At 39.9% G+C, this 14684-nt stretch overlaps 1 protein-coding gene across 1 annotated transcript in view; it reads right to left on the bottom strand.

Annotated features, from left to right (window-relative positions):
• Positions 1 to 8338: 8338 nt before the first annotated feature.
• Positions 8339 to 14684, bottom strand: part of Mtpn (myotrophin) — a 36230-nt gene continuing 29884 nt past the window's right edge. The window contains exon 4 of the mRNA XM_010616199.1: positions 8339 to 10948. Coding sequence (XP_010614501.1) covers positions 10862 to 10948 — 87 coding nt within the window. The 3' untranslated portion in view covers positions 8339 to 10861. The remainder of the gene's footprint in view (positions 10949 to 14684) is intronic.

The raw sequence follows: 14684 nt of genomic DNA, 5'->3' as shown, positions 1-14684 counted from the left end.
TTGAAGTCACTTTATAACCTTTCTGTGCTCCAAACTGGCATGATATCAGGGTTCTCAGAGCTTTCTTCTTGCTTAATGCCCTTAAGTGTTTTTTTACTCCCTTGGTTAAATCTTGCTGAAATTGGGCTAACTGGTACTTCTAATTGACCTGTTGGATTATTCCATGGAGGCCTGGATGGTCCTAGTTATACTTTATTAGTCTCACGGAGCCTTTCAGATGAGGGGAGCAGTGCTGGGCACTGAGGATCTTTCTATCTGATTTTCACTAGATAAGAGGCAATGAGCTTGGTCACTGGCACTAGAACTGTCTCTGAGCTTCTGGGAGATTCTTCAACTCAGCCAGCTTGAAGCACAAAAATGCTAGGCAGGTTCATCTAAAATGGAAGCTCATGTGTGTGCTCAGGACTGTATCTTTCAGTGAGCAAAGGGGAAGTGCAGCTCCACACTGGTCACCCTAATAGAACCCACATCCTATATTTGGAATCTGCTTTTACACCCTCCCCTTTGACATAATTCTCTCAGAGGCTGATGAAAACATACCTCCCCCTCCTCCACAAGCACTTTCAAAGAGAAAGAGTGGGGCCAAAACATAAATGTGAGTTTTGGCAAAAGGATTGTTGCTTCATGGCATGGCAAATCTAAACATAATATGCCAGGAAGCACAGGGCGATGTTTAACCCACATAAATAACTGTGGCAGGAGGAAAATAATAATCAACAAGATTCCTGCCCTTTGTTCAACACTTTTTAACTTATCAGGCTTGTTAAAGCATGTCTTTGACTCACCTAATGAAATAGTGAACATCTCAGAAAAACGGAAATACATTTTATCAAATGAAATTGTTGTGGTTCAGAGATAGTAGATTTAAAAAAAAAATCTTCCTCATGTTTCATCAGTTAGACCTCCTTTTGAAGTCACACATAGTGAACCTTCTAAGATGAAGGTGTTTAAACTTTTAAAAGGTAGCCCATTTCAGTCACACGACTGAAACCTTGCATTTGGAGAGGAAGGCCTTGCTTTTCTCAGCACCATCAAACCACAGCAATATTTCCCGAGTGAAAAGTTCTGTTGCCTGTGGCAACTGGGTGGCAGCTATCCAGGTTTTAATTGGAGCTTTTATTGATTATTATCATCATGGGAAGAATTGCTAATAAAGACATGAAACAAGATTTAAACTCACAGCTATTGGGACAGGATGAATTATAGGACTTAAGTAAGTGGCATATTCAAAAAGAATAGGAAGGAGTGGGAAAAAGATAAAAGCAAATGTCCATGCCTTGTGTGCTTAGGGAAATGAGCAGATACTGGAAAACCCAACCTCCCAGATGTGTCAAAGCCTGAGGGTGGCCACATTAGTCCCACAGGGCAATGTAGTTAGAGAGTTCTGGAGAAAACTCATAAGGACTGAGCTTGCCGCTGGCCCTTGAGGATGCTCCCTTCCTGCACACCCTGCATTGGGTGGTTGGTAAGGGATGGGGTGAGGGGGTGGTGAGGCAGGGATTGGGCTGCTTCCCAGATGGCCAGCTCAACAGCTCAGCATCTGTCTACTCTGGCTATCTTTCTTCTCCTGTCTTAGCTCATGTTAATGTTACAGTCCCATACATTAAAGTGTGGAAAATTCTAACCAGGTGTGGATTAGCTCCCTGAGGCCAGAATATGGCATTAAACTGTACAAACGCCATGAGGCTCACACCAGAAGAAGACGCAAGCCCTTGCCCTCTAGGACACACAGCTGCTCTTGGATATTCCATTTTGTGTTCTCCAGCCCAGCTTGTTTCTTTCCTTCCAGAACACCTTGGGACTTGTAGTTATTTATTTAGGACTAGATTCTTTTCCTCTCTCACTAGGAAACAAGCCCTATTCGGCCAGAACTCATGCTAGTAGTGTTCACTGTTATATCTACAGTGCTCAACAGATTTAGACAATCAGTAAATAACTGCTGAATGCAATCAATGAGCTCAATAATTCACAGAATCAATATCCTCACTGTCCCCCTCAAGTAAAATTCAGTAGGAGCCCAAATGGCTCATTTGTTTTACAGCTTAATTCTCTGAGCACCTCGTAGGTATTTGGGTTCCCTTTATAATTTATGTTCCATACAATTTTAACTCTTCCTCCTCCTGTCCATGCACCTGGAACCCTTTTTTGGCCTCTGTGGCTCTTGTGGACTGGTGTGGGTTTCAAGGAGGTGGCATTAAAATGATCCAAGGGTCTTGGTTGGGAGAGGCAGTGCTGGATGAAGTGAAAACATAAAGTGTGAGGGCCCTGGTGCTGTGGCTGCCACTTGATGCAGCTCTCATGCCCCCAGATGAGGGTCCCTTTACCTCTTCTGGTCAACCCTGGCCTCACCCTGTTGTTAGTGGGGGACTGAAAAGGTGAGAATCAGTGCTTCTCTTTGTTCCATGTTGTGTGTAAAGCCACAACTTTTCCTCACTATATTCTCCCTTAAAGCCTCTAGCTCAGCAGTAATTTGGCACCTACCAGCAAATCCTCACTAGCCTTTGAATTCTCCTTCAGCCAAAAAGAAGAAATCTACATGAATGTGAGTTTTTCTTCATGGTGTGAAGTGCAATCCAGAAACTAAAGCATACTAAGTAAATGCTCTACCATTGTGCTATATCTCCAGTATCCCTATTTTGACTTTTCTTTGTGTGGGCAAAGAAAGAAAAAAAGAATTCTGTAGAAACACAAGAATTTATTATTTATAGCTAGCACCTAAACTTTCCCAGACTGAAGGCAGAAGTGTTTGTATTTTAATCTATTTTTTCCCTTGAGTATAAAGACAAGCAAAAACTGGTGCTTTAATAGTGTTTTCTTGGTATCTCATAAGTATCTTTTACCTTTTTCTCTAATCTTGAAAATATTTACACAGATTTTCTTATTGGTAGGTGATGCACCTGGCATCTCACCAACAGACGCCCTCTGGACAGAGTGTTGTATCAGTACTTAGTGCCTCATCAACAAAACAGCCTTAAGATGTGGTGGTTTGAAACCACTGCTTTTTATTTGTTCATAGATCTTGCAATTTGGACTGGGTGCAGCCAGTTGTCCTTCTGTTGGTTTCTCCCAGAGTCACTCCCACAGCTGCAGTTACGGCCCACTCACAGGGCTGGCAGTTGGTTGGTGCTGTCAGCAGAGACATTTCAGGTCTCCTGATGTGTGTCCCTAGACTTCTTTTCATGCTAAGGTCCAGGAGGGCAAGCCCCAAGGAGGAAGCACTGTAAAGATTCATGTTTGCAAGATTTAGCTATTATAAATTGTAGTGCAGTAAATGTAAATGTGGGTATGTAGGTATCCCTATAATATGATGATTTAACTTGCTTGGGAAAATACCTAGAAGGAGAATAGAGGGTCAAATGGAATTTCTATTTTTAGTTTTTTTGAGGCATCTCCACATTGATTTTCACAGCAGTAGTACTAGTTTACATTTCCACTGACAATGTAGTAAAGCTCCTCTACCCAACCTTGCCAGCATTTGCTACTGTTAAGATTTTTTGACGACAGCCAGTCTTTCTGGGGCAAGATGGTATCTCAGTGCAGTTTTAATACGCATTCCTCTGATGGCCAGAGATGAGCTACTTTACTGTCATAAAGAATGATAAACTTAAGACATTTGTAGGTAAATGGATGCAACTTGAGAACATTTAATTGAAGTAAGTCAGATGCACAAGCTTAAATATCACAGTTTGTCTTATATGAGGAACACAAATAAAGAGCAAAATAGAACAGAAATAAATAGAAAATAGGGACAAGTTCAAATACTTCCCCAAATGTCAAATTCCACTGCTTTAAAAACATTTCAATATCCTAATTGATTTTATTTATACTATGAGTTTAATGTAGTTCACTGACAAGAAAGATTTGTGCTCCTTTTTTGTAAGGACTTTTTTGGGGGTATGTCTTGTTCTCTGAGGTAATTCTATGAAAATGATACACTGTAATAACTATTATATTCTTATTTATGAAATTTTATTTTTTCATAAGATTCATGTTTGATGTACCTTTTGTGGCCAATCTCATCAATGTGAGAAGGGATTACGAAGGACATGGATATCAGTAAGCATGATTTACTGGGGATCATTAGTGTGACAATCTAACAGGTATAAATAGTGGCGCATTACTTATGGGCTTGATTTTTCACTTGTTTCAACTAATTCATTACATTCTTCCTTGACTTTGCCAAAGCCCTCTATAATCAGTAGTTGTCAACCAAACCTATACTGCCTAAAATTTCTATCTAGGGCTTGCAGACTCTTTATGTGAAGGGTCAGATTCATGAGCCACACAGTCTCTGCAACTTAATCTGCTCTTCAAAATTGGTAGTGGCTAGTAGGTAATACCTACATGAATGGGCATGGCTGTCTTCCAATAAAACCCTATTTACAAAAACAGATGGTGGGCTGCATGTGACCTGTGGTCCTTAGTTTACCAATTCCTGATAAATTATAATTCTTTAGACTGTCAAAAATATTGTGTATAATACTCAAGTGTTGCTACTTCTCAAACTTGAAAATGAAACATCGTTTCTGTAGAATCTTATTTCATCATGGGAACTGATCAATGCATACTCAAGTTCCATAAGATTTTTCATCTAATTGTTTAAAAATAAAACAAATGCATAAAGTATTTTCTAAATAGCTGGTTCAGAGGTGGAGGGGCAGTAACACAGACGAGGAGGGTGCAAACTCAACAGCCAGACTATCTGGCTCTATACTACTAACTAGTTGTATGACCACAGGCAAGTTACTGAATGTCTCTGAGCTTTTGTCATTTCATCTGAAAGACTTACAATAGTCCTACTTTATAGGGTTACTGGGTCATTCTGAAGATCAAATGAATGACTTTAGTGCCCAGATCATAACATTCAGTTAAAATGGTTTAATATCAAAATGCCATAAAACTCTAAACTATTTTTAAAGAAAATGAGCCAATTTCTCAAGACTGAGCAAAAAAAAGAATGAGCATATGCCTATAATCTCAGCATTTTGGAAGCTGAGGTAGGAGTATCACTGTGAGTTAGAGGCGAACTGTGCTACACAGTGAGTTCAAGGCCAGCCTAAATTGCAGAGCAACACTCTAAAAAAAGTGTATGAATTTCCAGGCTCATAGTACTGAGGTATAGTTTCAAGGCCTTCTAAATGAAAATTTAACATAAATTGGATTAGAGTAATTTCAAGACTGTTGAATTTGACCAGTCACAAGCAGGTACCACATAGATTTGGTAGCTTGTCAGAGTATGTGTTGATACATGAAGCATCAGTAGATACCAGGAAGAAGATACAGAGGTTCGTAATTCATTTTCAGGTTTGTTAGAACTTTAGAAAAAGAGCTTCTTTAAAAGATGTTCAGTTATCCAGTGATGTCTCGAAATTAGCATCTAGTGATGACTAGACAATTGTCCATTTTCCCCTGTGACTAAGTATTGTAAAAGCTGCCCGATATGTGACCTATTGCTCTACCCAGACCATATACATAAGACTGTCCTTGCTGCTGCAGTGTAGAAGCTGCTAGGGTGGTCAGACAATGCTTTGTTCACTGTGCCATTTACAGCTGTACTTTAGTAGAACCAACAATGGCTCACAATGACCTGCATTCGACCCCATGGTCAGCATTTCCTCAATGAGTCACTGTGTGACCGTGCTATTTGTCTTTACCTCACTGATTGGGGCCTGTGCCACCAGTTAGTACTTGAGGCTCACTGCTCATAGTTCCAATACACTATGTTGGGCAGGACTCACTGAATCAAGGCCACTTTCACATTTTCCTATGTAATGGTTTGACATTAGTAATTCAGGACAAATTCAGCAAGTGTCTTGTCATGTGTAAAGTGCTACTAAGGTTGAAACGTTTCCCTCTATCAACCAGAACTGTATTTCTATTAAGTAAAAGCCTTGGGGGAAAATGCCCCATGGCTGATATGTGATGTGTCTAGAATCTGGGAAAGGTAATTGGGTGAGGGTGATGAACAGGAGGAAAAGGTCAGCTTGCAGTGTAGAGAAGAAAGGGGACATGCCATCCCAGAGCACAGGGCACAAAAGCTGCCCCTGCTGCTTGCCAGGGATGCTCTGACTGAGGTTGTAGGGGTCCATCTCCAAAGCCCAGTACCAGGGCAGCACCAGCTACTGGAGGTCCTCTAGCTGCTGCAAGATGGGCAGGCACATGGCGTGGGGCCTGGAGCAACCTCCTGACTGGCAGTGCAAGAAGCAGGCCACGACTCTTGACATATCACCCAAAGATTCCTTGTTGCTCCCCCTTTTCCTTTGGAATTCAGGGAAAGGACCTGAGAGAGGTGCGAGTCTTAGGAACTCAGCCGAGGACTGTAACCCCAGGTTGCTGTCATCTACAGAAATGCTGTTCTCGACTGACAACTGAGCTGAGCACGTATTAGCAGAAGAAAAACAAACCCTTAAGAACAATGAGAGGTCGTTCTCATCGGTGTTGCCCCTTATCCTGGCTTCCGTGGAAGCATAACACCCAGCTCACTGTGTTTTCCTGGGTGTATAGAGCTTCAAGAGTTAGCTACAACTTTGCTGTCTCACCAGTTAAGGGCTTCCATTTCTTTTTTTTTTTAATTTATTGGTACATTCTAGGTAGACAGTACAGATACATTCATTACTGGGATCATGTATCTTTACATGCCAGGTCTTGGTTCTCACTTTTTCCCCTTGTCCCGACCCTCCCTTCAACCTCCCCTCCCCCCCTTCAAACACTTTCCATTTCTTTTTCCTAGGCCAGGCCTGACAACACCCTATGTACGGGCTTTGCACCCTTTTGTTCCTTGCAGCTTTGTAAGTCATTCCACTGTAGTGAGCCACAGAATCATCTGGAGGACTGTTGCAACACAGACTGCTGAGCCTAGGTCAGGATTTGACTTAGTCATGTACTACATTTCTAGGTTGTGATGCTGCTGGTCCAACGATTATATTTCCAGGATCAATGATCTTTAAGAAAAAAGTATCTATATCTGCACCTATGAACACACACACACACACAGCAAGCAGTCTGGGTACTATGCTGTGTGAAGGTTTTGTGCTAGTTATACCCTAACCACAAAAGAATTTCTCTCAAAGCGCATTTTTTGAGATGCGCATCTCCCATCCACCTACACTGCTCTTTCCCTCAATGATTATACAAAGGGGCTCTGTTTCCTTTAAAACACACTTAGTTTTTAACATCTTTAATAACTCAATTAGTAAACGGAGAATTTTGAAAAATCTTCCGTGCACATGCCCACCCTCAACCACACGCAACCCAATTTTATTTCAACTGACAGCATGGTAGTTCTGGAAGACAGCTTTTGCTGTGTTCTACCACCTACATAGAGTTTTTTATCCTATCATTAATGGACTAATTCATGAGTAAGCAGAACAGTCTTCTGGTATTGACAAGATTACAACAGAAGTTAACATCACTTATAATCTTGCCCAGCTTTTAAGGATCAAAGTGGTCATTCATCTTGAAAAGTATACCCTAAGACAAGTGCTGGCAGTCATGAATTTGGGAGATGTAAATCTCCAAGAAATGTCCAGCAACTTAAGTGAACAAGTAAAGGACCAAACAGACTGATATAAAACAAAACTTTTCAATAACTAGTATGGGTTTACTTCAATTAAATGTTTTATTTTCTGTTTATTTTTTCTTCTGGAAATGGGGTAAAGTATTTTGAATTAATGAAAAGTTCAAATTAAGTAAGGTTGTGGTATGACTGCAGAGAAGGCTCGAGAAGGAAAAGGGAGTGACTAAGGAAGAGAAATGCAGCTGACAGGTGAGCTGTAGCACAATTCAAGTTTATTCCATTTGTTCTTGCAACACAAAACTTAAACACAGTATTATTTAGCATTCAGATGTACATGAACTAGGATACTTATGAGAAACTCAATTGTGTCAAAAGTATGACGCTATGGAAAAATGAACTCAAATATATCAAAAATGCACAAAGCACTAGTCTTCCTCCATTACTGCTGAGAAAGGTATGATTGTTTCTCCATTTACAAAATAGAATCAGGACGACTTTTTAAAAATTTTGCATGCAAAACACTGCAATTGCTTATTTATGTAGTAGGGCACTCTTACCAGCTTCTATACACAATTGAGTATACGATTATTACATGGAAGAAAACAGCAGCTTAGTTGAAGTTTTAGGAACAAAATTAATTAGGTACATATAGATTAAAAACCCAGCACCTGGGAAAATAAATCAATGAATAAAAGGCCTACTTGTCTGCAGCTTCCACACAATGCACCTACCAACTACATACTTCTATGCCCAGCTGGGTTTAGAGGGGTGAGCTGTGCACAGAACTATTTGGGACACTCAGGTGCTGTCTTTGACTCTATGTTTACAGAAACCAGCCTGAAGCTGCAGGGGAATTTGTTAGCAACTTGTAACAGGAAAATCACCTGTTTTTAACTTGACATAGTGCATAAGAAATGACTCAATGATTTGATACAAAACTACAGAACATGCAAGATTTTGTCTAAGATGTTAAATAGTAGTTCAGTGGAGAACAAAACTAACCTTTTGCTAATGCATGTAGTACCAAAAAGCAGACATGGTTGTAGCTTCCTTTATTCAAAATATAAACATTAAGTGTTGTGAATTTCTCTGCCAAGTGGTTCAGAAATACATTATAAATAACCTAGTTAAAAAAAAAAAAGAAATTGCAAACCATCTTGGACAGTCTATTCTATTCTATGTGTATATGTAATTTACTCAAGCAATTGCTTCATAATTATGGGGTTTACAAAATGACTGAAAAATAAGAGGGAAGGCAAAATAGCCTCTACTGCATTACAAGGAACATCAGGATAAACTGTACAAGGAATCACATGGTTTAAGTACCATAATGACTTTGAAAGCAGACCAAGTTTAGGAATGCGAGGACAATGCACCCTCTGCAATAGCCAACTACAACAGAACACTTTGAAAGCAAAGGTGAAAACTGTGTAAAGGGAAAAATTCAAGCCTTTTAAATAGCATTATACCAAGAGGTGAAAACAATGATTAAAAAAAAAAAAAAAACCATCCTGCTGCACTATGCTGACAGGTGTAGACTGATAGAGTGCCCTCCATTTCTAATCAGGATGTACAGCTGATAGGCTGCATTAAGACAGCACAATTAGTCAAATATATCAAAGTATTTAATCCATTTTGTTATTGTGTTCTTGGACACAGGAAAATTACAGGGGTAGGCTAATTCAAAGTGAAAAAGCCACAGGATAAAAAAAGGGCTCATGGGGAAAACACACACACACACATGCACACACACACACACACACTCTCATTCTTACATCACCAACCAACTAGCAACTGATTAATAAAACTTACTACCCAGGCTGACTGTTCTTAATAGTTTAACCCTGCTGTGCAATGCTACATTGCCTTAAAAAAAATTATTGGTTCATTATCCACAATCTGAATATAAGTCCCTAACCTCCCTCCCCCTTTTAAAAATTTGAGGTACATTCAATTATTGCATGACTTGGTTAAGGAAAAACCCTAATATTTTTAGTAAGCTTATATGGATGACAATTCAAAAAATCTTAATATTTCAAATGCCAGATATCAAAGTTAAGGTTATATGCTTTAATTTTACTGCTCATGAAATAAATACTTGGAGATGTGCCCAAATTTTCTGCAGGTCATAAGGACCATTTTAGGGCACTGTATTGTAAGAACACAGAAAATATTTTGAAGTTATCACACATTATGCAATGCATGATTTATAAGAGAAACAAAAATATGTGCAGGTGGGTTGGGTTGGCATATGTCCAGCAGAAGCCTATCAATGACTCAGGGAAACCTGGTAACAAGCCTAGTTCTGTAGGGATTGGGTTCAATTTTTCTAATAGTCAATCTTGCCCCAGTGACAGCTTTGGTGTACTACGTAATCATCATCAAGATGGGTCAGAGAGAGGTGTTCTAAGAAATGTTCCTTGATTCTCCAGACGTTAACTGAAATCAACTCAAACAGCAAACAAAGGATATCTGTAGGTACTAGGATAACTGCTCTCTCTCTATATGATACTAACACGCTTATGGCTATGATTCTATTTTTAAACCCCCTTTACTATACCAGCAGGAATCTGAAAGTATTTCAATGTTATTATATAAATGTCTGAAGCTAGAGGAGAAAAAAATACAGATACTGGAATGATTTCTCCTTTAGACTTCTAAATTTTAAGATTTCATAAATAAAACTAGTCAGTTTTATCTAAAGAGATATTAAATCCATGTGAAAGGGGAGAGAAAATCCAAAGTTCAGTCATCCAGAGATTTAGGAGTGGCGCCCCTCCTCAGCTTAACTGAGCTTTCACTGGAAGCTGAAGTTATGAGGGAAGATTTGGTCACCAACCACAGGTGGCGCCAGTACAGAGCAGGAGACCCCTGGAGAGTGCATGCTTAAGGCAGAAGGCTGGAGGGAGTTGCTTATCTCAGCACCCTAAGTTACATGGCAGCAGCCGCTACTGCTCACAGTTAGGACTGCTGAGTAAGTAGAGTTGGCCTTTGTAGAATGAGACCTTCAACACAATCTAATTAATGGATTAGCTAGGGAGTTGAAAGGTCAAATGTTCCTGGTACAGTGTGTCATTGCTCTCTCTTGGGTCTATGGTATATCTTTTATTAGAAATGGAAAAGAGGTTGGCTTGATCAGGAATCCTGCTAAGAGCCTGATCATGATTTTCCTCTCCTCCAAACATTTTTTCTGGTAGTCTGATTTGTTATGAATTTCTCTCTCCCCTCACACCTCCTAAAAGTATTTAGCTGAAGAAGCTGGCAGATAGAGAGTGACAGACAGACAGGCAGCAGTGTGAGGCCACAGGAGAGTCGTTCTTTCCAAGTTATCAGTCCATCCGTTCATCACTGCAGGAGCGCTTTGATTGCCTGGTTGTCGGTGGCTTCAAGGGCAGTCAGTCCATCTGGACCTTTCACAGTCTTATCAGCACCCTGGGAACGAGAAGGGGGCCTTCATCATTGAGTGAACCCACAACGCAAGAGAGGACTGTGTCATACAGACCAATGTTCACACTGAGAATTCAAACATGGCTCACTAACGGTCCATTCTATTACAGAAGAACAAACAACAAAAAAGTTCTCTAGGCTATGGATTAAGTTGTTAAAAATGCCTTATTATTTTTCAGGCATCAAAATGCAACTTGTCTCTAACATAGGCAATGACAGGCTTTCATTTACACAATCATGTACTTAATTAAGCTTTAAAAATATTATCTCTATGTGCAGTATGAGACAAACATCACTTCTGCTAAAGAAAGTATTCTTGTGACATTATTTTTTTCTTTGTTGCAACATTTTCTGTAGAGTACTGCAGTATCCATACACATTTTGCTTGTGAAAACCTTTCAGTAAATGACTGGGATGGGGGCAGTAGGGAGGCTTCTCTCTATGCTGGGCAAATCTGCAGTGCAGACACCAGAACACCCTGTCCAGGACCTGGACAAGGCTATCCTGGACACTTTATTTGCTACAGGCCCCTGCAGCTCTGGAACTGCACCGGGACTTATATTTCTCTATACTGTTTCATCTGTTTGCCCTTTCTAGAACAAAGGAATCTTGTCTGTATTACTCACCACCATAGGCCAGTGTATGGAAAATGCCCATTTCGAGATAGGTGGGTTAATCTGCTTCCAAACCAAGCCCTCAAATTCTAGCTCTCAGAAATAATATCCAACCACCTTTCTTTGCTAGCCTAGCCACAACCAATGCATATTCATTACAAAGCCTCAGTGCCCTGCTCTGGTGCTCTTGTCAAACCACACTTGGTATTTTCCTAAGGCCTACAGACTTGTCAGATGTGGTGTAGGAAACTAGCTTTAAGGGCTAACTATAGTCAAACTTAGCAGTCTTTTCTCTTAATCCTTCTATGCATTCATCCTTCAGAATTTCTAGCAGTCCCTGAACATGCCATGTACCATGCCTTTATACACACGGGCTCCAACGAAATGTCTCACCCACTTTATCTTGAAAATCTACTCAATCATTCACTCCTTTATTCATTCAATAAATTGTTACTCGATGTTTTGCTGTGTACACGTTGTGTAAAGGGCTGGAGAATCAAAGAAAATCAGGGCAGAGAGCCTGTCACTCCAGCTGGTGTGGAAGATAGGTCGACACAGCACAGTGGGCAAGTACAGGACTATGCCAGGGACTGCTACATCAGAAGAGGATGTTGTGCGAAGGGTAAGTTAAGTCTTCCTGGATCAGGCAGTGCTTGGACTGAATCTTGGTGAGCTGACTGGTACACCAGGAAGGGGTGGTGTGACACACATTCTGGGAAGTAGTAAAAGTCAACATAGCCAGCCCCTGTAACATAGGCGAAGAGACAATAACTGGGACCACTGAACTGAAACAAATGACTCTTAATTCATTTTGAAGATTTGTTTACTATAACCAGCACTAAAACTGTAATTCTGCTTTAATAAAAAGTCACTGTGGTGAATATGTGTTGCTTTTTAGCCATCAGAATTTATTTCTCTTTCTTTGATAGCAGTACCCTAATTTCATTTTGGGGAATCACTTATTGCCTGATTTAAGGGTCCATGTACTTTCCTTGCAAAGTGTCCAAGTCTTATTTAACTCAAGCAGGACGCTCTCTCCTGGAGTTTGAAACTTGGAGAGACCAAAAGAGTGCACACAAGAAGTCAAGAGGTCACTGATCACTGTGGCACCATCATAATGAAGGATCCTGGTGAGGCCAGCTCTGATGTCTTTCCAGTCCTCCAGAATTTTCAGTGAGTCTATTGTTAGCATAGTTATCTCCTCAAATATTCTTTTTTTTACTTGTTGGAATCAATTTCTGCTATTTGCAACCAAAAATAGGGACCAGTTTACACTAAGTTCTCTACTACTTTGAGTATCAAAAAGCTTACTGTCTTCTAATATTCTTATCCCTGTTTTTAAAACTGGTTCATGATCTTTTGGGAAAACTGACTTGACTTTATTACACTGATTGAGTACTTTATCATTTTTAATGCCATTATAAATGTTTTCTTAATTTCATTTACAATGTTAACAGTTATATCTGGCTTACAGTTATGAGTTATGTTTTTCTGTGTATTCTGAGTTTTTTGTAGTAAGTGGATATTATACTTGGGGAAGTGATTCAGAATTTTAGAAATATTTTATTAGCTACTATCTGAGTTTAGTTTTAAATTTTATCTCTGACTTTCTGCTCATAGAACAGGCTTTTAGCTCTCTATCACCCCTTCCCCAGATTCATTTTCTAGTCTGATCTGTAAAGTGTATTTTGTTTACTAACTCTTATAGTGGGCATAAACAAGCAATGTTTAAAATTATTTCTAGGTGAACGCTGCTTCCTGTGGAACCTCACAGACTACTGTCACTAGTTTCCTCTCTATTGCCCCAGTAATGCATCCTTGCACACTCTCACTTATCACAAAATCCGGGTAACGGATTTTGAGTTTTCCTTAATTGTGCTCATTGATTTACAAATAACAAACTTTTGAACCTATTACTGTGAGGGCAAACTGGTGTAACTAAAAGAACTTAGGACACAATGGACTAGATTCAGTTTATTTCTCTTTCCTCTGCCTGGTGCTAACTATATGAAACGTGTTAGGGTAGCTCTGTCCTGTAAGCGCATTTAAGGATCCAGGTTTCATCTGCTGCCCACGATTGCTGTCTATGTCCCTATGGAGGAAGGTGGCTCTGTATCTGCTCTATACTGGCATCCAATTTATTTATTTATTTACTTACTTACTTATTTATAACCAGGGATTGAACTCATGCTTGCAAGGCAGACAGCGGCCCCACTGAGCTAAATCCCCAGCCCTGGGCTATTTTAGGTGATGACTCACAAGAGGCACATATATACCACTAGCCCAAATTTAAGATTAACAGCCACATTTACTGCAAAGGAAGTTGAGATACAAAGACTAGCTAGGTTGCCATATGTGTAATTAAAACCTGGGGTTCTCTTCCTAAAGACTGCCCATGGCATTTTGCAACCTGACCTATATTGTCATGCAAATATACCGGTGTGCATCATGTCTTCTAAGTGACAAGTTCAATCAAAATCTGTGGTACCCAGACAGTGATGACAGTTATGCCTAACCCACTGTGGCCCTCACCTCCAAGAACTTATCTCCACCTTCTCCTGTCTGTCTAGTCTGGCTTGCCTTCCTCCTGAACCAACTCCTTCTACACTCTCTGCCCCCTTTCCTTCCTTTCTGGGTATCCTGCAATTGTTATTCTTCAAGGTTCTGCTATTTGGAAATCTTCATGATGTGCTCAAGAAGCTTTTCATTAGTATTTTCAGCAGTATCCAACATCCACCTTCATTGTAACTATCTTAAACTTTAAACACACAGGTGTGTATTTGAGATTTATCTACTTAAATTTCCAAATATTTCAAATTCAACTTCTAACATGAATATCCTTTCCCTACAAATTGCTCCTCCTTTAGTAGTCTCTATCAAGAGAAGAATACACCCATCTTCCAGGATGAGGTGCACTACAGATCTGCTCTTTCCACATTGTCAGTCTCCAAGTTTTCAGACCATATTCCTCTTAACATTCCTCATGTTCTTGCTTTCCAATGCTATTACTTTCTTAGTTCAGAATCTTCACATAAACAATGTGATGCAACAATTTCCTGTTTTTACTTCTTATACCGTGCAATTCAGACTGCACACATCTGTTTGGG

This window comes from Fukomys damarensis, unplaced genomic scaffold (genome assembly GCF_012274545.1).
Source record: "Fukomys damarensis isolate Sample0158 unplaced genomic scaffold, DMR_v1.0_HiC HiC_scaffold_16, whole genome shotgun sequence".
Lineage (NCBI taxonomy): Eukaryota > Metazoa > Chordata > Mammalia > Rodentia > Bathyergidae > Fukomys > Fukomys damarensis.
This window is presented reverse-complemented; position numbering and strand designations above follow the sequence as displayed.